At 51.4% G+C, this 24,494-nt stretch overlaps 10 protein-coding genes across 10 annotated transcripts; 5 read left to right on the plus strand and 5 right to left on the minus strand.

The window, feature by feature from the left end:
- Window positions 1-2,546: 2,546 nt before the first annotated feature.
- BDP81DRAFT_465146 (peptidase S8/S53 domain-containing protein) lies at window positions 2,547-4,448 on the plus strand (the record flags this gene model as incomplete). Its single annotated transcript, XM_060594241.1, has 5 exons — window positions 2,547-2,927; window positions 2,959-3,423; window positions 3,477-3,554; window positions 3,647-3,895; window positions 3,960-4,448. The coding sequence occupies 5 exons, from the start codon at window positions 2,547-2,549 to the stop codon at window positions 4,446-4,448; spliced, it is 1,662 nt and encodes a 553-aa protein (XP_060439833.1).
- BDP81DRAFT_438907 (FAD binding domain-containing protein) lies at window positions 4,425-6,506 on the minus strand. The gene has a single exon (XM_060591360.1). The coding sequence runs from the start codon at window positions 6,267-6,269 to the stop codon at window positions 4,551-4,553; it is 1,719 nt and encodes a 572-aa protein (XP_060439834.1). The 5' UTR covers window positions 6,270-6,506; the 3' UTR covers window positions 4,425-4,550.
- Window positions 6,507-7,855: 1,349 nt separating this feature from the next.
- On the minus strand, window positions 7,856-8,596 carry BDP81DRAFT_454278 (uncharacterized protein; the record flags this gene model as incomplete). Its single annotated transcript, XM_060592923.1, has 1 exon — window positions 7,856-8,596. The coding sequence occupies one exon, from the start codon at window positions 8,594-8,596 to the stop codon at window positions 7,856-7,858; it is 741 nt and encodes a 246-aa protein (XP_060439835.1).
- A 1,042-nt stretch (window positions 8,597-9,638) lies between these two features.
- BDP81DRAFT_454279 (uncharacterized protein) lies at window positions 9,639-10,178 on the plus strand (the record flags this gene model as incomplete). The annotated part of the gene is made up of 1 exon (XM_060592924.1): window positions 9,639-10,178. The coding sequence occupies one exon, from the start codon at window positions 9,639-9,641 to the stop codon at window positions 10,176-10,178; it is 540 nt and encodes a 179-aa protein (XP_060439836.1).
- A 1,525-nt stretch (window positions 10,179-11,703) lies between these two features.
- BDP81DRAFT_502941 (uncharacterized protein) lies at window positions 11,704-12,726 on the plus strand (the record flags this gene model as incomplete). Its single annotated transcript, XM_060595579.1, has 1 exon — window positions 11,704-12,726. The coding sequence occupies one exon, from the start codon at window positions 11,704-11,706 to the stop codon at window positions 12,724-12,726; it is 1,023 nt and encodes a 340-aa protein (XP_060439837.1).
- Window positions 12,727-13,099: 373 nt separating this feature from the next.
- Window positions 13,100-13,717, minus strand: BDP81DRAFT_331383 (uncharacterized protein; the record flags this gene model as incomplete). The annotated part of the gene is made up of 2 exons (XM_060585500.1): window positions 13,100-13,255; window positions 13,325-13,717. The coding sequence occupies 2 exons, from the start codon at window positions 13,715-13,717 to the stop codon at window positions 13,100-13,102; spliced, it is 549 nt and encodes a 182-aa protein (XP_060439838.1).
- Window positions 13,718-14,725: 1,008 nt separating this feature from the next.
- Window positions 14,726-16,410, minus strand: BDP81DRAFT_438910 (uncharacterized protein). The gene is made up of 2 exons (XM_060591361.1): window positions 16,294-16,410; window positions 14,726-16,194 (listed from the first exon to the last, which is right to left on the minus strand). The coding sequence occupies exon 2, from the start codon at window positions 16,029-16,031 to the stop codon at window positions 14,787-14,789; it is 1,245 nt and encodes a 414-aa protein (XP_060439839.1). The 5' UTR covers window positions 16,032-16,194; window positions 16,294-16,410; the 3' UTR covers window positions 14,726-14,786.
- Window positions 16,411-17,301: 891 nt separating this feature from the next.
- Window positions 17,302-18,934, plus strand: BDP81DRAFT_399182 (cystathionine beta-synthase; the record flags this gene model as incomplete). The annotated part of the gene is made up of 2 exons (XM_060588546.1): window positions 17,302-17,567; window positions 17,626-18,934. The coding sequence occupies 2 exons, from the start codon at window positions 17,302-17,304 to the stop codon at window positions 18,932-18,934; spliced, it is 1,575 nt and encodes a 524-aa protein (XP_060439840.1).
- A 58-nt stretch (window positions 18,935-18,992) lies between these two features.
- Window positions 18,993-20,596, minus strand: BDP81DRAFT_438913 (signal recognition particle receptor beta subunit). The gene has a single exon (XM_060591362.1). The coding sequence runs from the start codon at window positions 20,230-20,232 to the stop codon at window positions 19,330-19,332; it is 903 nt and encodes a 300-aa protein (XP_060439841.1). The 5' UTR covers window positions 20,233-20,596; the 3' UTR covers window positions 18,993-19,329.
- A 539-nt stretch (window positions 20,597-21,135) lies between these two features.
- Window positions 21,136-23,980, plus strand: BDP81DRAFT_117983 (uncharacterized protein). Its single transcript, XM_060581565.1, has 6 exons — window positions 21,136-21,486; window positions 21,568-22,377; window positions 22,426-22,516; window positions 22,567-22,831; window positions 22,880-22,992; window positions 23,044-23,980. The coding sequence occupies exons 1-6, from the start codon at window positions 21,226-21,228 to the stop codon at window positions 23,673-23,675; spliced, it is 2,172 nt and encodes a 723-aa protein (XP_060439842.1). The 5' UTR covers window positions 21,136-21,225; the 3' UTR covers window positions 23,676-23,980.
- The last annotated feature ends 514 nt before the right edge of the window (window positions 23,981-24,494 follow it).

Raw genomic sequence — 24,494 nt, forward strand, 5'->3', positions numbered from 1 at the left:
CGCCGCCGCTACCAACCAGGACAGTCTGCAAGAGCTTCAGAACCGCCTGCCGCGCATATTGATCGATCGGAATGAAGAAGAACCGGGTACTGAGAACATGCCTCGTCAAATCTACTTCAATAAACGGACTGACGTACTTTGTCTGGGATCCTGGACAAAGGATGAGGACAGAGAAATAATTCGTTTTGACGACTTCACGGTTGGTAGATATCATAGATTGGTGATGCCTCCCTCCCCAGCTATCTCACGATATTGACAACGGAATTCGAGAAATTCGCATCTATGGCGATGAATGGCCAGCCCGACAACGCTTCCGAGTTCCCAACTCAGATAAGAAATTTGCTTTGCTCAACACCTGGAATCCGCTTCCTTTGGACAAGTTTGTTTATCCAAACCTCGAAACAGTCCATATCACAGAGCTTGAATAGGCAAACGCATATATGCCTCATCAGTGGGGAAATCACGTTGTTATCCGGTACCTCAAACACCACTCGAAAGATTTGGAAACTGCATACATCAGCAAGGCCGAAGCCCCTGAAAGCAAACGCGACCCATTTTGCAAACAGCTCCGCGATGAAGGTTCGAAGACAAATCGGGAACCTGGAGACGATTGGAAGGACGTGATGATCCGTGGTGAGATTACCAGGGAGACCGATGATAAGAACTGGATTGACCTTCTCGACGGAACCGGGAACAGGAAATGGGAGGAAATACGATTCGACCATAAAACTCTCCCTGACCGAGCGGATACGGACATCATATTTGCACGACGACACTTTTATGAAATGTTCGTATCGATCTGCACCGAGCGGCTCTTGGATAGGGAGAAGTATCCAGATTTCAGCGCACCCCAACCTCTAAGTTACTCCCTAGGTCATTGATGAATTCTGAAGTTGTAGATATTTCAGAATGCTGCGGGAACACACGCCAGCTCTCTCGTCATCCAAATAGATATTTAACATCTCGTTCGGTATAAGGTACCTTGGATTTCGCATTGATAAACATCCGTTTTCCCTACAGCGGAAACGTGCTGGTGAATGGTGATCAAGGCATAGGTCTGCTCGAAATGGTCCAAGACAGCTGCTATTTCTGAATTCTGACAAGATGTCATCGGAGTGGAAGGCGATAAACAAGAACAACAAGAGCCGGACCACCCGGTATGAACCACCCGATTTACAGGCGAGTAGTTCTGCTTGCTGATAACTTCGTCATCCATAGATCAAATTGAATCATTCAGCGCTGAAAACGTACTTATCAAGCTAGCGTACATTACAAAGGGAGATATACAATTCGAAGCCAGCTCAATAATTATCGGAACTACCTTAGTCTAGAGACTAGAACAAGCAAAGGCTCGTTTAGAAAATTGATTCACGTTGAAAGGAGGCCTTTCAAGAGTGATGAACCACAGCTGGTGACAGAGGATACATGTGTACTGAATTCAGGAATGGGAATCGTCGTGTAGTTGCTAATTGTTATTATGACTTGAACGCCTACAAGAATCGCACCCGCGGCTGTACAGTGTTACCGCAAAGCTTAGCAAAATAATAAGTGTATGACATACACTTTTTTTTTTTGGGGTAGAACGCTAAACAATTAAGCTTCATTCGCTTTCGGATTCTAACTGCATTTCGAATAGTTCCAACGCGTCGTACAAACGAAGAAGTTTCCAACAACCCTCAACTTCGTACTCGTGTTCTACACAAGTTTGTGGTTCTCGTGAAGCCTTGACGGAATCTTTGAAATTCGTGCGGCTGGATACTCCAAGCTTTGGAACGGGGTAGTTAAAAAACAGCCCCCTCCGCAACTGAGTCTTTGTGCAGCGGCTTTGTGGTCAAAGACAAATGCGGCCTTCCTTGCTGGTTCCCGACAACCTTGGGTTAAGAGTCTTCAATCCCCAAGAAAACAAGGCCAAGATCCGGTGAAGGCTAAATGAAGTCTCTGAGGACCGGAGAGTTCTTAATCAAGTAAATCCCCCAACATCAGCACACTTTGTGCATGCTCTAGGTACAGCCGAGCTGACGCCACTGTTTCGGACCCTATATCTTCTACTCAACAGAGCAACTGTTCAGCACTATGTTCATAAGGCGAGGGGTAATTAGATACACGACAGATCAAGAGTCTTTGAGTGAAGGAGTCTTTGAGTGACCGGAGGCGGATTGCTGGTGAAAAGGCCGTCAGTTCAGAAACCTGAAACTAACTAACGATGTGACCCTCAACCACAGAAGGGAAGCTGCGACATCAGGTGGACCCCTACTCCGACAAGTTTCGACCGTGGCGACGCCCGCATCTTTAGCTTTAGGCTATATTTCGATAACGAACTCGAACGGCTCGCTAGTCAAGTGCCGAATGGATCGGGCGGCTGTGTAGTTCATACGGCCGGCCTGGTGCAATACAGACGGGATCTAACGTCCTATTACTACCCCATCGCCCGATGCCTTGCGCAACCCGCTTATCCTTTTCGCCGACCTTTGACCCGTTCACTATCTTCTCTGCTCTTAAGATTCGTTTAATAGTTCAGTGCCTGGGGCACGAACTTGATCTTCAAGATGCTCCTCCTCCTTGTGGCGTCCACAATCATTTCCTTGATTGGCCCGTTTGCTATCGCTTCGAGAGCTGGCTCAATACAAGTAGAGTATAATAGACATCCACCATCGGGATGGAAACTCTCCCGTCCCACAGACCCGAATCATCGATTCAGCATATCCATCGCAGCCGATAGAAGCGGCCACGTAGAGCGGGCCCTCTACAGTGTCTCGACTCCGGGACATGAGCTTTACGGCACGCACCTCTCTCGAGAGGAGGCACAAGCCCTCCTCAGTCCCGATACAGAGTCACGAGACATCATTATAAACTGGCTTCAGGAACATGGGAATGCAACAGCAGCAGACATAGCGAGCGACAGTCACTGGATCAGAGTGCAGACAACGGTGAAGAAGGCAAACAGTCTACTCGATGCAGACTTTTGGATGGTTTCGAAACGTTGACAGTGGCAATGAGGTGCTACGGACGTTGAAGTATTCTTTACCATTGGAGTTGAAGAGCAAGATCTCGTTGATAACACCATCCACGAGGTTCTGTTCTCATCTGATGATGCACCAAGGACCAGCAGTCGCGGCACCTCTTGCTGACGACGCACCCAACGACGAGCTTCGGAAGGTGAAGAGGACATTGGCTGGGTTGAACCCGAAGCTTCTCTATACGGCACAGGTAGACAGGATTACTCCACCCACCTTGCAAGCACAAGTCGATCCTACGTGCAACAGGACCATCACACCCAACTGCATACGAGCTCTGTACAATGTGCCCTTCAAGATGAACGTGAGCCCGGCTCGCGGACTCGGAATCTACGCATCGCAGAATCAGGTAGCCAAATTTGACGACTTCGCCTTGTTCGCCAAAAACGTCGATCAACCGTCAACAGGCGTTAAGTTTTCTTTTCCGAGTATAAATAATGGCACGACCGACCAGGGAACAAGTTTTCAAACGCCGAGCTCAACTTCGACGTTCAGTACACTGCCTCACTTTCCAATCCGGTACCCAATATCGTCACCGCAGTTGCTGGAGACAGACCCATCAAGCTCGAATTAGGTGGTCAGCCCGGGGACACGACGGAACCCTGGCTGATCTGGCTAGACCGATGCTCAAGCTGCCCGACGACAAGCTTCCTCACACCATCACCACCAGTTTTGGCGAGAACGAACAGTCCCTCCCGGATGGCTATGTTCAGCAGATTTGCGACCAGTTCGGTGCTCTCGGAGCCAGAGGCGTTACGATGTTCGCCGCGTCGGGAGACTCTGGGCCGGGCAACACGTGTGTCACCAATGATGGTACTAATAGCACGCGGTTCAACGCCGTGTTCCCTGCATCTTGCCCTTTTGTTACAGGTGTCGGAGGGGTGAGGGGGATCGCGCGCGCCTGAGCGGGCCAGCGACTTTTCGAGTGGTGGGTTCTCGGACAAGTTTACCAGACCGGCATATCAAGAGCAAGCTGTGCCGGCGTATCTCAAGAACACTATTGAAACCCAGTTCAACGGTCTCTTCAACGCATCAGGCCGAGGCTTCCCAGACGTCAGTGCCCAGAGCTTCAACCTCACCTTCGTAACGGGTGGCCAGCTAGGCGGCTTCCAAGGTACCAGTGCCGCCGCTCCTATCTGGGCAGGCATGGTGGGAATGGTCAACGCCGCTCTCATTCAGGCGGGAAAGCCACCAATGGGGTTCATCAATCCATGGCTGTATGGCGCTGGGTTGCAAGCCATCAATGACGTCTCCGCTGGACAGTCCGTGGGCTGCACTGGCGCAACTGGGTTTGGCACGCAGAAATTCCCGCCCGAGTTCGGAGCCAAGCTCGTGCCGAACGCGAGTTGGCCCTCAATGGCTGGCTGGGACGCTGTCACTGGCTTGGGGAGCCCGGATATTGGCAAAATATTGGCGCTGAGAATGGCGATGTGATGAGTATTATGCAATTTTAGACTACAAACGGTTCGACGCACAAATTTGATCCAGTCTTAGCATACAACTTTTCCGCCTTTGCAACACAAAACGAAGCTCCGCTCACAACCTTGTGTTTTTGACCGCATTAATCGCGAACGGGTTCGCAGTAAACGTTCCGTCGGGGTCAGCCACGGCTCTGACTTTCCCAAGTCGTCTGTACTTCTCCTCGTCTTCGTAGTAGCACTTCCAGATCTTCTCGTCACCCAAGTTCCAATCACCATAGGATCCCCAAAGAAGACGTCTGTCCTTCTTGCTGAATAAGCTGTCGGGCCCGTTCATAATCTGATCGTTCTTGTCTTGCCATGATTGAGCCAACTTTCTTGACTGTTCATCGGGCTCATGGAAGCAGTCCAACGTCTGAACAACCGAAGAGTCTCTCCAGCTGTAAGACGTGCCGTTGTCTCTGTTGACGAAGAAGCGCGAGTTCTTGCCTCCGAAGCACTGGATCTGTACCGACAGCTTACATCGCATGAAACGCTCGTAATCTTTCTCGCCCTCATGCCCCCTGAGGTATTGTTCAGGGTTGTAGATGAGGTCAATACGGTCAACCACAGCATCAACCCATTTGTCTTTGGTAAGGCTGGTTGAGTTGGTAGAATAGGTCCGCTTGACGTAGGGAAGGTCAAACTCGCGTGCTCTGGGGAAGATCCACTGCCCAGTCATATCCGACATTTCCATGTCAAACTCTCCAAACTGAAGCGAGAAGTCTTCCAACAGGCTTTTGAGCTCCCGGAACTTGCCAAACCAGGCATCGACATTGGCGTCATACTTGTCGTTCTTGCTGGTCGGACACCATTGTGCGTACAGAATGATGGATGCTGGGAATTTTCCGTTGAGCAACTTCAGGAAGTCGTCTTCGAGTGCTTTCTTGATGCGGTCTTGAATGCGCTGCCAGACGTTTGCATCCTTGAGCTCCTTGAACAAAGTCGACATGGGGAAGTCTGTGCTGATAACACTGACGCAGAGGTCGAAGCCGCGGGGGAATGTAGGGTCGTCGGCCATTTCAGCAATGGCATTGAGAAGTGTGGTCAGAACTTCTTTGGAGTAGAGCCAGAGGGCCTTGATGCCGTGGGGTCCTTTGAAGCCGTTAGGTCCAGCGACAGTACCAAGGTAGCTGCTGGACTTGTACACCTCGACGATGTAGTGGGTGATGACTCCGAAGTTTCCTGGGCTGCCTCCAAGAATGGCAAAGAACATCTCCGGGTTGTTCTGTTTGGTGATGTCGCGGATGACACCGTCATGACAAACTATACGGATGGTTCTGATGTTGTCTCCAAAGAGGCCGAAACTACGGCCCAACTGTCCGTAACCGCCAGTCTGGCCGTGACCACCCACCCCGACGTAGGCACACTGGCCAGTAGGGACAAAGAGTTTGGTCTGCTTGAGGTACTTGTTAAGGTCCATCATCGTAATGCTGACACCAATGTAAACAAGTGTGCGGTCGGCTGCAATAGGTTCTTTGGGCTTCAAGATCATCAGATCCTTGTAGGTGTTGCCCAAATCGATCTGGATATTCTTGCCGCTTGTGGACGAGGCTCCGCTGTACTGGTGGCCTCCGCTCTTTACGGCGACGGCGACCTTGTTCTTCCTAGCCCAGTTGACCGCTCTAATGACATCTTGGTCATTCTGAGGTCGCACAATGAGATCGGGGTTCATGTCGTGCTCTTTCTGATATGTCGAGGTCGCATATTGCTGGTTGAAGAAAGCATATTCCTGCATCTCAGACTCGTCTCCCACCCTAGAGTATTGCATACCCTCAAAATCCTCGATGCGAACCATGGTTGGAAATTCTAGAAAGAGGAATGAATATGGATTTAAGAAGTGTCTCCCGGAAATGTAGAGTTGCAAAGTATTCAGCAGAAGGAGGGCAGCCGATGGTCAATAAATAATACTCAGATTCTATCACATGCAAGGCCCCCATCTACACAGAAGCCCCCAAAGTAAGCTGCATCGTGCTCAGCCGCAGATTTGTCTACAGCTGGGCAAATCTGTGCAACAGTTCGTTGTTGGTTGTAGGCTTTCTAGGCGAACGACAAAAGCTGATTGGTGTGATTAAAGACAAGATGGTCAGCAGTCTGACGCCGAGTTCTAGCACCAAGCCAGACAGCCTACTCAGCCAGCCTTGATAGCCTTCAACATTCCGAAGAGCAATTACTGAAACCAGGTTCGCCCTCGGAGTGGCTGACTATCACAGCGTCTGACGCTGCATACTTGCCTAGGGGCCGGGCCGCGCAGGTGCGTTTACGAGCGTGGTCGATAGAGCCGTGGCGTGGAGCTGGCATAAGACACGCTAACCTGATCCGAACATATCTGATGTTTTTGGCCGGCGGCTGAAATCTACCAGCTATGTCCACTCTCCGATGGGTTACCAGGCATCACTTCGGGTATGCCGCATTCCCGCTTACTGGCCAATGCTGTGCTTACGCTGACAAGGCGACCCAAGTAAGGCGTCTGCTGGGCTTTTTTGCGAGCTGCTGATTTCAGGGGAATCAATTGACTTGCAGAAATAGGGGTTCCAACAGGCTCTTGGCTAGAACCGACTGCGCAACTGAAAGCCTGGTTGGTTGAACGTTTCGAAATCTGTGAACATCATGTGTTTGCAACACAGTGGAGCTGTAAGGCTGTGCTGCAGATGCTGCCTGCGTCCTTTTGCCTCATGGCACGCATGGCACGCATGGCACTTCACGTGGCCGCAATATCAGTTATGCATGCTCAATGATGTCAACATGAAGCAAGCTGCAAATCTCCCTTAGTACTTGGCTAAGAAAACCATACATTCCTCGTGTGTTTCCTGACACCCTGATTGTAGGAACTATCTCCTGGTTACCGTAAAGTACTTGTCCCATCAACTGCTAGATGGCGTTACTATTTCCGTCTTCAGTCTTTCTCTAACTTTGCTCTTTTCGAGACTGCAGTATTTATAGACGGATATAAGGGAAGTAGAGTCGGATTGGATTATTCATTATCGCCCCTACAAAGAACGTACGGATGTACCGTCACCATTTAGCAGTTAATGGGGGATATACCCGGAAATTAAGATTCAATAGCCTGGTCCTTGTTGCTACTTAGTACTTTCAATTTCCTACATAGTGACCCGAGTTCCGACTGCAGTCTCCAGCTCTTACTTACCACCACTAGAGATCATCTTCTGAAACTTGAGGAATTCTTGGTACTGTTTCATATCGACAGCTGCTCCAGCAGCAGGAAGAGATTGACTTCCTACGTTGATGGAGGTTGCTTTCTTCCCCGATACTCTTCCATCCTTAGCTTCGTTCTCAGACTCCGCGTCACTTTCCTTCTCGGAGTTGTCTTCAGGCTCGAGGCTTCGCTCAGGGTGTTTCAAGCTCTGCTGAGTGCGACTAGCCTTAGTTGATCTGTATGGCGTGGGCGAGGAAGCGGTCTTTCGAAGATCGTGACGCCGACCATCGCGTCTGGCCTCGTCTGGCCTCGTCTGCCTCCATCGCTCCGTTTATATTGATGAGATAGCTGTTGAACTCTTTGAAGCCCTTCACAACTTTTTCGAATTGCTTCTTACCAAACCTGGATTTGGGATCGTCTGCCTCTTTCGATACGTATCGATACTCAACCAGAGCGATGGCTGTTCGGAACGCGTTGCGGATTTGTCTATATCGCATGCTTAGTAAACGTATCGAATTGAGATATCGGAAGATACCAGCGGAAATCTGGCCGAAGTGGGACACAAATACCTTCCAGCCATTCCACTTATGTCGATTCTCAAGCCCGAGTCGATTGTAGTGCTTTTCGGCAAAGTTCAGTTTCTGCTTCTCTTTGATCTTGAAGTTTTGGGTGCCTGTATCCTTTCGTTCTTCCTTAGCTCTTTTGATGAACGTTTGGTGAATCCTGAATGTCACTAGAAGATCCAGATCGTTGTACCTATGAGAGAGACATCTGGAATTCTGAATCCTTGGCTTGAAAGCTGGGTCAATTACCCCAACACGATTCGAGGTCAGGAACAAAATCCTTACATGATACTCAAGTGTACGGAGGAACACACTCGTCACAACATTGTGGCGGATGTTGCCTCGAACTCTCTTTGCAAGAAAGATGCCGGCCTCGTCCGTAATCCTGCTGAAAATGGTGATCATGACAATTTCCCTTTGAAAATGATGCTAATGCACGCCGAGTTCCATGAATGTCAGGATTCCGTCATCAATGCCACGGGCCACTCGTGATGACATATGGTAGGTCCGTCTGATACATGAATAGGGGAGAGATTCCGTTGGGTAATTGAACCACAAGATGCCCACAGTCTTGACATCCTCTTTGTGAGACTTGTTCACGAAGTCTGATGAGTTGACACTGTGGACCCATCTTTTGACGCGTATCCAAACATTCGATGATGCCCTAGGAGCTCTGTGATTCCTTGCGATGGGATTGAACATACATGCCTCTATCAAGTCATTTCCTTTATTATCCGGGTGATTTGTTCTTCTCTGCTTCACCTCCCTCTACTCATTTTTCTCTGCCTTCCTCTACCACATTATCTCATTTTACCTACCTTATCTGCATGCATTCACCCACTTTCTCTTGCCATTCTCCATTCATCATTAAGGTTCTCCACACCCCCCTCACAATGTGATCTTCTCTGTTCGCATAATTTCTTCTTGACTCTACTTGGTCTAGATCCGAGGAAGATTCGGACTTTTGGCACACATAAATATACACCTTTTCCTCGCACTCTAGAGTCCTAGACAACCTCAAACACACTCAATACCGCAGCCAAAACCGATATCGTTGACAACACAAGATCGCTTCTCATAAATCATATCACCTATTCCAGCTTCCGCCATAGCAAACGCAGTCAACACACAGACCCACATGACCAAAGGGGACATGGACCAACTTGAAAAGTCTCGAAACGAAATGGAAAGAATTCACCAAATCCTCAACGATGACCTCTCGTCATGGAATCAGAAAGCCTTCGATAGCGACCTCTGGCAAGGAATCAGTGAAGAAGAACAAAAGCAAAAAGCATTGATCTTAAAGCAAGAAGTACTTGGTAAACCTCTCTTCAAGAAAAAAACAAGGGGCGGCTTGGTTCTCGTCAACTTTGGAGAAGACCCCAAAAGCAATCCCGAATACTTCGAAATATAAACGGCCAAACTCAGGACGGGAAAAAGCTCGCCAATGTCCCACCTGGTTGCGGACTGGGAGAACACGGACATTGATGCGCACAAGCACAACGTCAACACTATCAAATGGTTCTGCTCTGTCCCTTTTCCAAACCCAGAGAATGAGGAGGAAAGAAAGATTCAGGAATCTCCCAGAGGAGTGATGTGTAGCCTTGTCAATCAGCTTCTGCGGGTCATTTCTGATAAGTTTCCCGGATTCATCCTATCAAGTTCATTCTTGGACCACAAAGACTTTGCTGATCGTCCCAAAAATCGAGAAATCGAAGCTTTATGGGAGGTTTTCGGTTGCCTGGTGGTCGAGCTCCCCTGGGGGGCTGATGTGATGTGTGTGATCGACGAGATCACCACTTACGAGACCAGTGATCTTAAAGAAGATCTGGATTTCATTATCGGTCAACTGGTGAAAATGGCAATAAGACAGTCGGGGGAGCCAATCGCATTGAAGTTCATTGTAAAGTGCCAGACAACTGCTAAGGGGGTTCGTGAGCACTTCGAGGATAGCAAGTACTCCAAGGACAACATCATTGATGGGTAGATTGCCAATGCAGGCGGTCGGGCGCGATTGGCGGCTTGGTACTACATACTGTAGTACCTTGAAAGTGTGTCTTATATCCATACTGGTAGTATCTACTTTCTAGTTAGCAAGGGTGGAAAATAAATTCTTCGTATATCTTTACTCGTGGCAACTTAGCATCAGGTAGTGATCTAAAAAGTGAACAGAGTGTATTTAAAAGCTTTGTAGATACTGAACCATCCTCCTTTTACTATAATTCTGCTGCCTATGTCAGTTTGATGACTTTGGTCAGCCTCTTCCTCTTCTTCTTTCACAGACTGAAGCCACCGAACATGGTTCCTCTTCCCAGTAGCAAGATTTACAAATTACGATAGAAGTACTTGGATCTTGCGATAACAAACACCTATCTTTAAACAAGATAGTCCTGTACATGTAAGCTTGCATCACATCGGGATTACCTCGAGCTCAAATTGGACAGCACAAAGTAGGTATAGTCACGAGGTGATTCAAAATCTTTCGTAATTGGCCTTTTAATGTGGGTAACAAAGTAATCCATCGCTTAGTCCTTCATCGCTCCTATTGTAATCACTACAAATGGCGCTATTGCATCGTTTCCTTTTTACGCAAGGCAATCTATTACTCGTTCATTACTTGTCAAACGCGGCTCGGAAGACATTGAACAGGACATATATGATAGTAGTAGAATACTGGGGGCTGTACTGACGGGCCCGAAAGGGATGTCCATTGATTGATTGGCATCATATCCTATCCACTGGACCTGCCCCTCAACGTCACCGATGAATCTGGATTTTGGCAGCGGATGCGGATCTATCAACCAAAGCTCACATGATCAGCCGAGAATCAAGTCTATCATTACCCATGGTTGGCTGCGGTTACAAGGAGGCGTGATTGATAGCCACGTCACCCAACATCACTGTGAGATACCAGGCAATGCGATAACCCGGTGTGAAGTCTTTCATATTCTGTTTCAGCTGGTACTTAGGTCTTTGACTTTCGGAAAGAAATCCATTGAACATGAACTTCCAGGTCTTGTGACTGATCTTCGTTTCCGAAGTCGCGCTTGGCAAACTTGGTAGATGATCCTTTGTCCAGTCTTCAGAATTTAGAGGCGAGGGCCGGGCGAGGTCAGGTAAGAACCCTTGCAATCCTATGATCCCCTTTGCATGAGATTGAACACGTTTCTTTGAGGTAGGTACTTGGTTTGTCGACGTTCTCTGTTTGGCCCTGACATGATGCCACTCTGTTCAGGGCTCTTTGTTCATGCCACTCTCTTCACTCATTTCTGAGACTCTGTTCAGCCTCCTTTATTTGATGGTCTTGGCGTTATCTACTAGTACACTGTGCTGCAACTCTTCCATAAATAAGCAGAGGATAGTAATCCTGGGAGACTGACATGGTGACCTGCCCACCTCTCACATCCCATTTCCTCTCGCTTTCTGAGAAGTACAGACCACGACCAGCGCAAAACCTCGTACATCTTGACCTATGACTTGAGCTTTCTCGGCCTTATGGATGAGCTTACAACATGGAAGACAAAGCTAAAGGGTACGATAAGTACCAGTCAATGCTCGACCAAGCACAGTTTTACCAGAACGATCGTTCCCATGAACAGGATCCCCATGGCGTGGCACCCGAAACCTTCTCAGAGTTCTCTGCACCGTCGCTAGTTTCATCTTTCGATATGGAAGACATGAATGACGCCTTGCCTCGGGACCTAGAAGATTCAGAAATGACAGACTCTGGAACAGAAGCAATATCCCGGATGATACAATTGAAAAATGCATCGTTGGCGGAAGAAATGCTCGGGCATCTTGCATACAAAAGCGACGCTGTCCAGAAAGTGGCTGATGAGCTATTTCAACTGCATACAAATTTGAGTAAAAACCAAAAAGAAACCCTTCATATGATCAAAGGCACCGATAAGTATACGTCATTCACCGACATAAAACTCAAGGCAACCTGTCGTCTTCTCATCAACGCTAGAGAAGGCCAGAACAATAGTGTCGCAACGACCAGCTATTTGGCTGCTACAATAATGAATAAGCAAGCATACAAAGAGGATACCTCAACTTTCATCATTGGCTGGTTCTGCGCTCATAATGCCGGATTACGTATTCAAAGGGACGGCTCTGATCCGGTCGAATGCCTTTCCAGAGGAATGATGGCCAGCCTTTTGTGTCAGCTTGTACACTGGATGGTGTACAGGGAGATTGACTGCGATCTGTCGTTCATTAGCGGTCCCGATTGGGACGACATTAAACAATTCGAACTGGTGGTTCTGAGCAAAGCATTTACCAGACTGGTTGCACAGTTGCCTGAAGGAAGTCAGATAATTTGCTTCATCGACGAAATCCGTCATTACGAGAAGAAGGATACAGATGATGCGTACAGGGCAATCAAAGAACTGGTGGCACTTACCAATCGTGTCGGACCATTGAAGGGACCTCGATATTTCAAACTCCTTCTGACTTGTAATGACAAGGCTCTCGGGATAAAGAACATTTTTGAAGGCAAAAGCCAAAGTATGGAGTTTCCACAGGAAGCATAACATTTTACACCACTCTGTCTGGACTATCTTGGTTTATCTGGCGCAAAAGGGGCCGGTGGCAATTTATAGCCCTGTAAATGTTGACATATCAGGGACACAAGTCACATTATTAAACTGATCAAATGGAAATGTTGATCACGAGAACATTACGAGACACATGCATAGTGAAGAATGAAAGCTTTATGTGTCGCCCGAATACGTTTCTAAGTAGCCGTAGTGACTCCTCTTCCCTAAACCTTCCTATGATTGGTTCCAAAACGCGCTGAGAAGTGACCACACTGATGTGATGCATGGTTATACCCTTGGGTCGCGAACCTTGAACTCCCGTATATCTCTTAAGCTGAGAAGTAAGTGACCCGACCATTCAGATCACTTAGCAACGGTCCCAGCGACCGACGACGGTCCAGTTGTCCTTGTGGAAGGCACGACCGCTGACAAGAATGCCAACACCGCGGTAGCACCTGTTGATGACATGGTAGGCGCCATCGGAGATCTCCTTGAAGGAGTTGATGGTCTTGGCCTTGCTATCCTGTGTTGTTCCCATACCGTCAGTCTTGTTCTTCATATCACAAAGTACTGGAGGGAAGCATCTACTTACCATGTTGCACCAGTAGATGGCTGCGTTCCAGCTGCAGCTGACACGGCCGCAGCTGCCGGGGCCAGGGCCACGGGTGGGCTTGCCCTGAACGTCGAGGAGGTAGCGAGCACCCTGGGCGAGGCGCTTGCGGTCGGCATCGTCGTAGCCGGCGCAGTTGACGGGAGCGTCCTTGAAGACGTCGTCGGCCTGAGTGACAGCGGACTCAATGGCAGTGTCGATGGCCTCGGTGGAGGAGAGGGTAGTGATGCCGAAGTCCTGGTCGTAGTTGGGGTTGATGGTGCGGAGCTCCTTGAGGACCTCCTCGACGGTGCCGGTGAGGGTGAGGTTCTCACCACCGGGGTGGGCCTGGACCTCCCACTCGACGGTCATGAGGTCGAAGCCCTCGACACCCATGGGGCCGTTGGCGTCCTTGTCAACAGCGACGCCCTGCAATTTTGAGCGTCAGTTGGTATTCACATATTTTCACAATAGGAAAGCGTTGCAAATATTTACCTTGACAGCCATGGCGGCAAGAGACAGGAGGGAGATGTTCTTGATCTGCATGGTGACGGTTGGAGTGTGAGGGATTGTGTGTGGGGTGGTAGTGATGTCTGTTGTGGTGAAGTTGAAGTGTTTGTAGTGGTGAAGTTGGAGGTGGACGGAAAGGGAAGAAGATTCTATTGTGCAGGACAAAGTTTGGTATTTTATACTGATCTGATGAGTATTCCAGCAACTGCCTCAGTATTCACAGAACAACCTCATGATACCCTCCATTTTTCCGCCTTAGGCCCTCAGTAGTCCCATTCACCTATCGCAGCAAAGCAATCACGTGAAGCTCAGTCCCATGTCCAGCTTTTCGTCGCCAACAAAGGAAGGAGGTGCCTGTAAGGGTCGATCGCGGCTTCCCATTGAGAATTTTCGAACAATGGCCAAGGAAGTAACTCGGTGAACACAGCATCGTGCTAAAGGTGAGGTATTCCACATCACGGCAGGAAGGCAAGTGCTCTCACATCCAGCATCCAAGACTTGCTGCCGTTTGAAGATGGGACACGAACTCACAAACGTCTTTGACTGATGCCTTTATCAAACTAGCCAAGTCCTCCCAGGTGGTCTAGAACACCTTGGCCACGTAATACTTTTCCGAGAGCGCTGGTGGTGATACCACACTTCCTTATATCTACGAGCCATGTACCCTCATTTCCACGCGCGTGATATCTTGTAAAGTGGAAGGTGTATCGATTCCAATCTGATCAGGGGGTCACTCTACCCGATTTTTCCAAATGTTTGCCTTTAGACATATTGCAATGAATGTAAGGTCTGAACTAGTGTGACACATGGTCGACACGAGTAGGCTAGGAGGATCTTGGAAATTACTGTTTCATTCTTCGGCCAAATCAGACCTAACAGATAAGAAACAGAGACCTGTTAACGAGGAGAGAAATCAAAGAAACACGGTGGGTTCAATAATGATCTAAGGTGGCAGTCAGGACTCCTTAGCCCACTGCTTCCCACTCCAGAGATTCCCCGTTGTCCACAACCAATAATCACGGCCCTTGATCATCCACACCATGAAGCTGGGCAGTTGATATCCCATAGCAGCACCGACCCCTTTGCTCTTTCCTACGGTAACCAATTGAGTCTCGCGGACGTCTTCCTCGAACAACCTGTCCTTGTCAGTAGCACTCTCCGGCTTTTCAGAAGCTAAGAGGAGGTCCCGCTTGATGTTGGCGCACATGACCAGGACGGCACTCAGGATGTTATGGATTGCTGGCCTGGCGAAGGAAGATGCGTCTCCGACGGCATAGACGCGTGGTCCAGCTGTATCGACGCGAAGGGTGAGCGGGTTGGTGTTTACTCTGCCATCGGGGAGCAAAAGAGTGTCGCTGATGAAGCTTGTGTTTGGTCTTGTACCAGTTGCGGGGATGTAGAGATCGGCCTCAATCGTCTTTCCACTATCCAGAGTGACCCTCGCACTTGCCGCGACTCCTGTGATACCAGCTGAAGCTGGTACTATATCACTGACCCGAACGCCTTTGAGAATCGTGACACCAACTTGAGCAAGATAGCCCTCTGCCTTGCGGGCAATAGCAGGACGGAGTGCTGGAAGGATTTCAGGTGCAGATGAGACCAAGGTGATGAAAACTTTGGGGCTGTGTGGTTTCCGGCCGTTCAGGTATTCGCCCAGCTCGCCGGCGGTCTCGACACCTGCTGGCCCTCCGCCTACAACGACGACATTCTTGGCCTGCGGCAAGGCTTTGCGAAATTCAGCCCAGCTCTGTCTCAGGCTTTCAGAGTCGCTGTTGAGGCCGAGGAGAGGTGAAAGTGAAGATGCACCTGTCGCAATCACTAGGGCGTGGTAGGAAAGAACGACCGGGGTGCCGTTGCCTTTCGGGGTGATGGAGACCGTTCGCTCAACATGATTGAGACTCATCGCGGTTCCCTGAACAAAATCGAAATTTTCGTTGTCGTACTGCTTGAAGATGCTTGGTATATCGACAAAGAGCTTGTCTTGGAGAAACATGTCGTCGGATATGAGTGCTCGGGGGCATGCAGGTCGGCACATGACTTGGGCTGAGGAACTGACGAGGACGACCTTGTACCCCACGGTATCTGTCAGGACTGGTATGGCATGCTTGAGAAGGTAATGAGCTGTAGATACACCTCCATAAGAGCCACCAAGGATGACAATGGGTTTCTTTGATGGTACGGTGGTTGGGAGTTCCATCATGAGTTAGAGAACCAAGGATTGCGGTTGATTGTACACATGCTGTGTGGATGCATGGTGATATTATATACTCTGGTCAAATGGCACTCACTCTTAAGTAGACCGGCCTTTTTGACTTACACGAGCTCAATACAGTCTGTCGCGGACCATCGCGGCCGGATGAACACTGCTTAGTACGCTTAGGTAATGTTGGTTTGTGGCGGTGGCTTGTTGGGAAGGATTTCGTAGCTTGTTCTTCGGCCGAATTGCGGACGAGTACACTCACCTCGTACCTTATGCTGGGTTTCCTTTCCATCTATACAATTCGAAAAAGGTTCAAATGCCATTGACATTCGCGCATGCTTACGATGATGCCTCGATGCTAACAGTGTTCACGGTTGTGTGGAGTCGAGATAGACGCAAGTGGGGTGAGTGGACGCCAAGCCTCGCGGATGAGAGCTCATCTGGATGGCATTTCGGCCGAGTTGCGACCCGGCCGAGACGCAGAAACAGTTAGACATCCTCTGATGAGTGTATAAGTGTGCGGCGGCCATTTCCCAAAATTCAGCTGCGCTTATGCACTCTCTCGAGTCAGATACTTCTTCAGCTTGCTGCCAAAGCCCACGTGTCTCGGATGAAGCAAAAGGACTCGGGGAACGCCGAGTGACGGGGATTCAAAGTCGGCTCGGGATGACATAATGACAACTGGAAATGGCCCGACCTGCAGCGTCTGAAAATTTCTAGAATGACACCAAAAGAAAAAAGCAGAAACTTCATCGGCCGGGCGTTTTTAGCTGCCTTACGTAAGGAGAAGAGACAAGTGTGCCTTTGTGTGTAGGTACCGCGTGGGGCTCTTTACCGCCGTTCGCCGCAAAGCCGCTGCAAAGCCCGGACCCTGAAGTGTCTTGGGTGTGTTGCTGTGTCGCATTGTCGCGGGGCTCTTAGGTCACTTTTGAGTGCTGCTGCGGTGCTGAACAGCGTGTTGGGTACCCGTGTGGCCAAGTACCTTGGGAAAGTGACCATTTTTGGTAGGTGGGCGGATATCTTCGGCGTTGGCGGGGTCATTTTTCACTCCCGCTTTCTGTCTCTCTCCCTCGCTCCGTCTCAATTCTCGCACCATCCCACCACGACGATTGCGTTTCTCTTTTCCTACCACTTGCATATCTATAGTCTGTGGACTGACTTTCATTCTTACGCTTTCTCCTTTCCTTCTCTCTTCCTCCCCTTTTACGCCTCTCTACCACACCTCCCTCCCCAACTTCGACCCACGATAACACCCACCACAATCGCAATCATGGGAGACGCCAGTGCCATCAACGCCACTCGCGTGGCCGTCACCGCACAGTCGGCTACCGAGCTCATCGGCAACACGCCCCTCGTCCGCCTCAACAAGATCCCCCAGAGCCTGGGCATCGAGTGCGAGGTCTACGCAAAGGTCGAGCTCTTCAACGCCGGTGGTAGTGTCAAGGACAGAATCGCACTGCGCATGATTGAGGAGGCCGAGCGAACCGGCCGCATCAAGCCTGGTGACACCCTCATCGAGCCCACCAGTGGTAACACGTACGTTTACCCGCCACGACGACAACCTCAGAAGCAATTTCATATTGACATTTGATAGTGGTATCGGTCTGGCTCTCGTCGGCGCCATCAAGGGCTACAAGACAATCATCACCCTCCCCGAAAAGATGTCCGCCGAGAAGGTCTCCGTCCTCCGCGCCCTCGGCGCCACCATCATCCGCACCCCGACCCAAGCCGCCTGGGACAGCCCCGAGTCGCACATTGGCGTCGCCCGCCGTCTCGAAAAGGAGATCCCCAACGCCCACATTCTCGACCAGTACGGCAACCTCGACAACCCGCTCGCCCACGAGTTCGGCACCGCCGAAGAGATCTGGGCCCAGACGGGCGGCAAGATTGACGCCCTCGTCGCCGGCGCCGGTACGGGAGGTACCATTTCTGGTATCGCTCGCGGCCTGAAGAAGCACAACAAGGACGTCAAGATTATCGCTGCCGATCCCCACGGCAGTATCCTCGCCCTGCCCGAGTCCCTGAACAAGGAGCACGAGAACGAGGGCTACAAGGTCGAGGGTATCGGCTACGACTTCATCCCTGACGTCCTCTCCCGCGACCTCGTCGACAAGTGGTACAAGACTGAGGACCGCGAGTCCTTCCAGCTCGCAAGACGCCTCATCGCTGAGGAGGGTCTCCTCGTCGGCGGCAGCTCCGGCTCCGCCATGGCCGCCATGGTCCGCGCCGTCAAGGACCTCGGTCTCGGAAAGGGACAGACCGTTGTCGTTGTTCTCCCCGATAGCATCCGTTCTTACCTCTCAAAGTTCGCCGACGACGACTGGCTCGCAGCAAACGACCTCCTCCCCGAGGTCAACGGCCTCGAGACCCAGGCCACCGCCAACGGCGCCACCACCAGTGTAAAGGGCGGTGTCGACCCCTACGAGGGCGCCACCGTCAGCGCTCTCCGCCTCAAGCCCGTCATGTCCGTCCCCGCGACGAGCCCCTGCTCCGAGGCGTCCGAGATCATGCGCGACAAGGGCTTCGACCAGCTCCCCGTCCTGTCCGCGAGCGGCAACAAGCTTGTCGGTCTGGTGACCCTCGGTAACCTGCTCAGCTACATCTCTTCGGGCCGCGCCACGGGCTCCAGCCCTGTCAGCGACGTCATGTTTGACTTTGGCCGCTTCGATGAGGTCGTCACGGATCCCAGACAGGCTGGCGAGACTGGCGAGGCGAGCAAGAAGAAGCGCAACTTTGTCGAGATTACCCTTGACACCCCTCTCTCGACCCTGAGCAAGTTCCTTGAGTGGAACAGCGCTGCTGTCGTCACTGAGAAGGCCGATGGCACCAAGAACCTTTCTAAGCCCGTGGCTGTCGTCACAAAGGTCGATCTGCTCACCTGGGTTGTCAACAAGAAGGCTTAAGCGCTTCCCTCCTTTTCTTCACCGTTCACGAAATAATTAAAACTCACGACTTGGCTGATATATAGAGTATCAAGACTAGGCAAGAGGATGCGGATGATGTTGCTTTTTTTCCTCGTTATCGGCGTTTTGAAAGCGGGCATAGCAAAGGTGGCAGGGGCAAATCTTGGGTCGCATCAACTGACCCCGGTTGGCAGCATTTGCTTGAAAATCTTGGGATGGGAGTAGACTCAACATCTACATAGAGAACAGGGCAGCCAGTCTGATCCTATAAGGATAGAATCACGACCAAACAATTTTTGCGCATCACATCAACATCCAAGCACATCATCATCATCGAAACATTAAGTGCTTTTATTATTAAGTGCCCCCCTCCCCCTGCTGCGATGGTCACTACCTTATATCCGCTGGGCGATCCAAGACCACCACTTATCGGGGCCCGTCGCGCTTCCCGTAACATTGCCCGCGATGACGTCCACATCCACATCAAACTCGCGCAGCTGATCAAAGGTGAACTTCTCCGTACCATACGCGCCCAACCAATCGTCATTCTCCTCTGAACCAACATCATCAATGCCGACACCGGAATCCAACAGGCCCTTGCTGCGCGACGACCGTATCCGCGTAATCTCAGCCTCGAGGTTCGACTTGACCAGTGCGCCAGGCAGCGCCGTGAACAGATCCGTCTTGTTGGCGGCGACGAGGACGGGGATAGGCGGGGGCGGCTTAGACGACTTGCTTGACGCCGCGCGCTTCTGCAGGCCGAGGAGGACTTCGTAGAGATAGCTCGCCGTAGGCGCGAGGGCCTCGTTCTCGCCAATGGCGGCGGCGTCGACCATAAAGACGATGGCCTTGATCTTGGAGTTCTTGCTGCCGCTACCGCCTCCAGCACCGCTGGCGAGCTTGCCGAGAGCGTAGTTGCGAAGCTTTCCGTGGCCGGGTGTATCGACGAGGAGGAACTTGGTGTGTGTGCCGCTCGTGTCTTCGTGGTTGCGGAAGCTCTGGGCTGTCTTGCTGTCGCGCGAGGCCGTGAGCTCGACGGTCTGGGGCCGCTGGCTCGTGTGGGTTGTCGCGGGGGCGTCGCCTCGTTCGAAGAGGGTGAGGAGGGCGGTCTTGCCTGCGCCGGCGGGGCCGAGGAGGAGGACGGAGGGGAGAGTTGTGTAGGGTGTTGATTTGATGAGGATGTAGTGGAGGAGGATGGGGAAGAGGAGGACGATGGCGGCGCCGATGAGGATTACGGGCGTCGAGGGGGTCATGATGAATTCGAGGAACTTTGTGAAGGAGCCCATCTTGTCGGCCATGATTGCTGTCGCTGTTGCTGCCACTATCGCTGTTTCTGGCGATAGCAAAGCAAAGGAATGAGGAAAGTGTCGGGTTGCTGAGAGTCTGTCCCCTGGTGGTGGGATACCCTGCGCGAAACGGCCGACTAGGGGTGGAACGCTTGGATAGTGTGAGTCGTGTCAAGTGGTCGTTGACAGATTTCCAGAAGAAATCGCCAAATACCGTCAGTGGAGCTCTTCCTTCCCAAACGAAGCGCAAAGATGGCACGATGGCAAGAGTGGCAGGTGGTACGTGCACCTCGGAGATTCAGCCACAACTGACCCACATCTTAGGACGAGGCTGAGGAGGCCGAGGAATCCGCCCTAAGGTGAGGCTAAGCATGGGTGTCACTGGGTGTCACTGGCAGTTAATGCCAAGCTTTGGGGCGCTGAGTCTCTCCCAGCCAATCACGGCTATCACGGCAGACGACTGCAGCACTGTTCGACCCGCCTTTGTCAGCTCAGCCTCGCTAGTCCGATTTAGGGGGGGAGGGTCTCCCGGCGATCCCCTTCCACTCACTGCACTCGGTGCTCACCTCGAATTCCCCAGTCTTCAACGCTGAGTGCCAACGCTGCCGAGCTCTGTCAAAGGACCCAAAGCTGACGACACGCAATCTCGTCACTCTTGGCTTCCGGCGTCTTTTCCGTCCTCCTTCTAACTGTGGCACCTTTTTTCTCTTTTTGTTTCCACTCTGGTGTTTATCATCAATCTCTCGTTTGTTGGTCACATCCCTGTCCACCGTTGCGCGCGTGCGAGCCCCCCGTCTCAATTCTTTCGCCTGGACCGCATCCATCCCCTTACCTCAAGCAATGCGACGCTAGGTTCGAGCCGAAGTTTAAACTCCCCGAGCAAAATAATACTCTACCCTTTCCCACTCGTCACAGCTCTTCCCAATCGATAGACGACCGTCCTCCTCCTCAATCCGAGACATCAAAAGAAAGGTTTGGCCCGCGACCGCCGACCCGCCGACTTCGATGGACAAACCAACCACGCCGGCCGCTGCCGCTGCCGCCGCGTCCGTGGCCCCGAATCAACCTGCGAACAAGACGAGCGCCGCGGCGCCCACACTGAATAATGAGCTGGAGATGGGAAGCATGGGCGGCGATGCGCCAAGCGCAGAGAACGACATCATGCAGATCGCGCGAGTAGGAGACGTTCCGGCCATGGAGAAGCTCTTCGAATCGGGCGAGTACGATGCGACCTTCACTGACGATGAAGGCATCACACCCTTGCATGTACGTTGCATTCTACCTCTTTCAAGTCCTTCCGAGCTTTGTCACAGCTGTGTCCGATCTCATTGTGCTAATATATCCCAGTGGGCAGCTATAAACAACCAGTATGCCATGTGCAAGTTCCTCATCGACAATGGCGCAGAGATCAACAAGAAGGGAGGCGAGTCCATCGCGACACCTCTCCAATGGGCCGCTCAGAGATGTCACTACTACACCGTCAACTTCCTCCTCCAACACGGAGCCGACCCCCTCATCACCGACGCTCAGGGCTACAATACCCTCCACATCTCGACCTTCAACGGCAACACCCTGCTCCTCGTCCTGCTGCTCCACCAAGGCATTCCCGTAGACGTGCTCGATAGTTACGGTCACACGGCGCTCATGTGGTCCGCCTACAAGGGCTTCCCTCAATGCGTGGACCTCTTCCTCCGCTGGGGCGCTAGCATCCATACCACGGACGAGCAGGGTTTCACCGCCCTGCACTGGGCGTTAGTCAAGGGCTCCCCCGCCTGTATACAGAGGCTTCTCGAGTATGGAGCGGACCGATTCGCAAAGACGCAGACTGGCAAGACGCCCGCTGTTACGGCTAAGGAACTTAACACGACCGGCGCATGGCATCGTGCTCTTAAGGAGTGTGGTTATGACGAAGACGGACAGCCGATCGAGCCCAGCTTCCCGGGTTCGCGCTTCCTCCGCCAGGATAAGAGGGGGTTCGTGACCAAATTCCTGTTCTTGTGGCCCTTCCTTTTGGTTTGGTCTATGATTACGATACTGGGAAGCATGAACGTGTTTGCGGGTGTCTTCTTCTCTCTAGTCGTTGGTTATGCGCTTCAATGGTGCGCTCAACAGGTCATCGAGTTTGCGCCCCCCGACATGAGACACTTCCACAAGACTGTAAGTTCCTCAAAATGGGTTTGAGATGATCTGGACTGACAACAGTAGCCCTGGCTGGCTGGTATCTTCTCCGCATCCCTGTTCTTGGTCGGCCTCAGGTGGTTGACTACCATTCTCCCCGCGACCACCGGTTCAGCTGGTAAGCTTCATCACATCTACGACGCTAGATATGCTGCTGATATGACATAGATGGCACTCACTCTCATTGGTGGCTTAACCTGATCTTTGGCGTATTCCTCGGTCTATGTGCCTACTTCTACAGCGCCGCGATGCGATACGACCCCGGATTCGTGCCCAAGATGAACGGCATCGCCGAGCAAAAGGCTGTCATTGATGAGCTGCTCAAAGAGTGGAAGTTTGATGAGACAAACTTTTGTGTTACGTGCATGATCCGGACTCCTCTTCGCAGTAAGCACTGCAAGCGGTGCCAGAAGTGCGTCGCAAAACACGACCAGTGAGTAGACCTTTGATCTCTTGTATATAACCTCGCTAATCCGATTAGTCACTGCCCTTGGGTTTACAACTGCGTTGGTATCAACAACCACCGCCACTTCTTCATGTACCTGATCAACTTGACGTTGGGCATCATTTCCTATGACTTCCTCGTCTACTACTGTAAGTATCCGTTGTTCGAGCTCTGCTTCCGCGCTAACACCAATGCCGCAGACTTCACAGATGTCTCCGACAAGGTCTCAGAAACCTGCAACTTCCTTAGCCCCAGCCTATGCAAGGTTGTCAACGCCGATGGCTACACGGCAATCCTCACCGTGTGGACAACTTTGCAGCTCACCTGGGTTGGTATGTTGCTGTTCGTGCAATTTGTCCAAGTCTCTCGCGCAATGACCACCTACGAAAACATGTTCGGCATCCAAGACGGCTCCCTCACCACTGCCTTCACCTCAACGGGCACCCCTCTCGACCCGAACCACCCGTCGTTGATTCTTCCGGAAACCACTGGCGCGCACGCCCACGGTCACAAGCACAAGGGCGGCCGTCTTCAACAATGGTCTCGTCTCCTCGGCGTGGACCCCTTCATCGAGACCATTCGCGGCCGCGGCGCCGCGACCCAGAACAAGCGCAGGAAGAAGAACCCCTACTCCAACGGCTGCATGGCCAACTGCCGCGACTTCTGGTGTGATCCCGCGCCCACATTTGGCCAGCGCGAGAACGGCTCCGCCATGCTGGGTGGCGAGCCCGTCAACTACACCGCCATGTACGAGAGCCCGACCCTGATGAACATGAGCAGAGGCCGGAGGAGAGCAGGCGGCTACGAGTCCGTTGCTGCAGAGGAGGTATAATAGACTTGTTTTTGTCATGATTGGAGGGAGGGGTGCCGGATCAGTTTCACGACTGGTATGGGAGGAAGCTGGAAAGCTGTCACTCCCCACCCCTCCTTTTGCGCGCTTTGCTTTTTCCAAGCGACGACTTCTATGGAAGAAAGATTACGACGAGGCTTAAGATGATGTTTTTTCTATCCCCACAACGAAAGAAAGACGAGGCGTCAACGGGCGGCTGCTGCACTGCATGGCTCGGGATGTATTAATTGTTGGTATATGTAGAAGTATGACTTTGGTGTTGAGGAATGGGAGTCTTTTCTCCGTGTGTGAGCTTGATTCATCTTGAAGATGCTCATGCTGTTATGTGTTTCGATGCTGTCAATCTATTTCCCTTGATGTTGCTCTCATTCGATTTGTTGGAGACTCCCTTTGTGTACCGTAACCCCGCCACCACTCACTTGACCCTGCGCCAATAGAACCAGAGACGTGTTAGGCGCAAGGCATATTTTGTTAGGAACACAAGTCAGCCTCCACCAATCAGATTGCAGTCAGAACAGTTGCGCAGCTTGTCAGTTGGAGAGGGTGGTCAAAGGCATCTGCAGCCTATCGAATCTACTCCTTGCTCGGGCTAATGTCTTACCGTAAGCACTGCACCCAGAATTGTTTATCTAGAGGGGGTACGGATCAGGCAGCACCGCTTCTACTACTGCTTCTTCTACTACTTTCACTAGTATCCCTATTCCTTACCTATCTTTATTCCTATTACTATTACCATCTTCATCGCTTTTGGGACCAGCCTAGACAGTGCCCCTGGTTTAGTCTTTTCTCGGCGTGTATTGA

This window comes from Colletotrichum phormii (assembly GCF_030913505.1).
Source record: "Colletotrichum phormii strain CBS 102054 chromosome Unknown BDP81scaffold_27, whole genome shotgun sequence".
Classification (NCBI taxonomy): Eukaryota; Fungi; Ascomycota; class Sordariomycetes; order Glomerellales; family Glomerellaceae; genus Colletotrichum; species Colletotrichum phormii.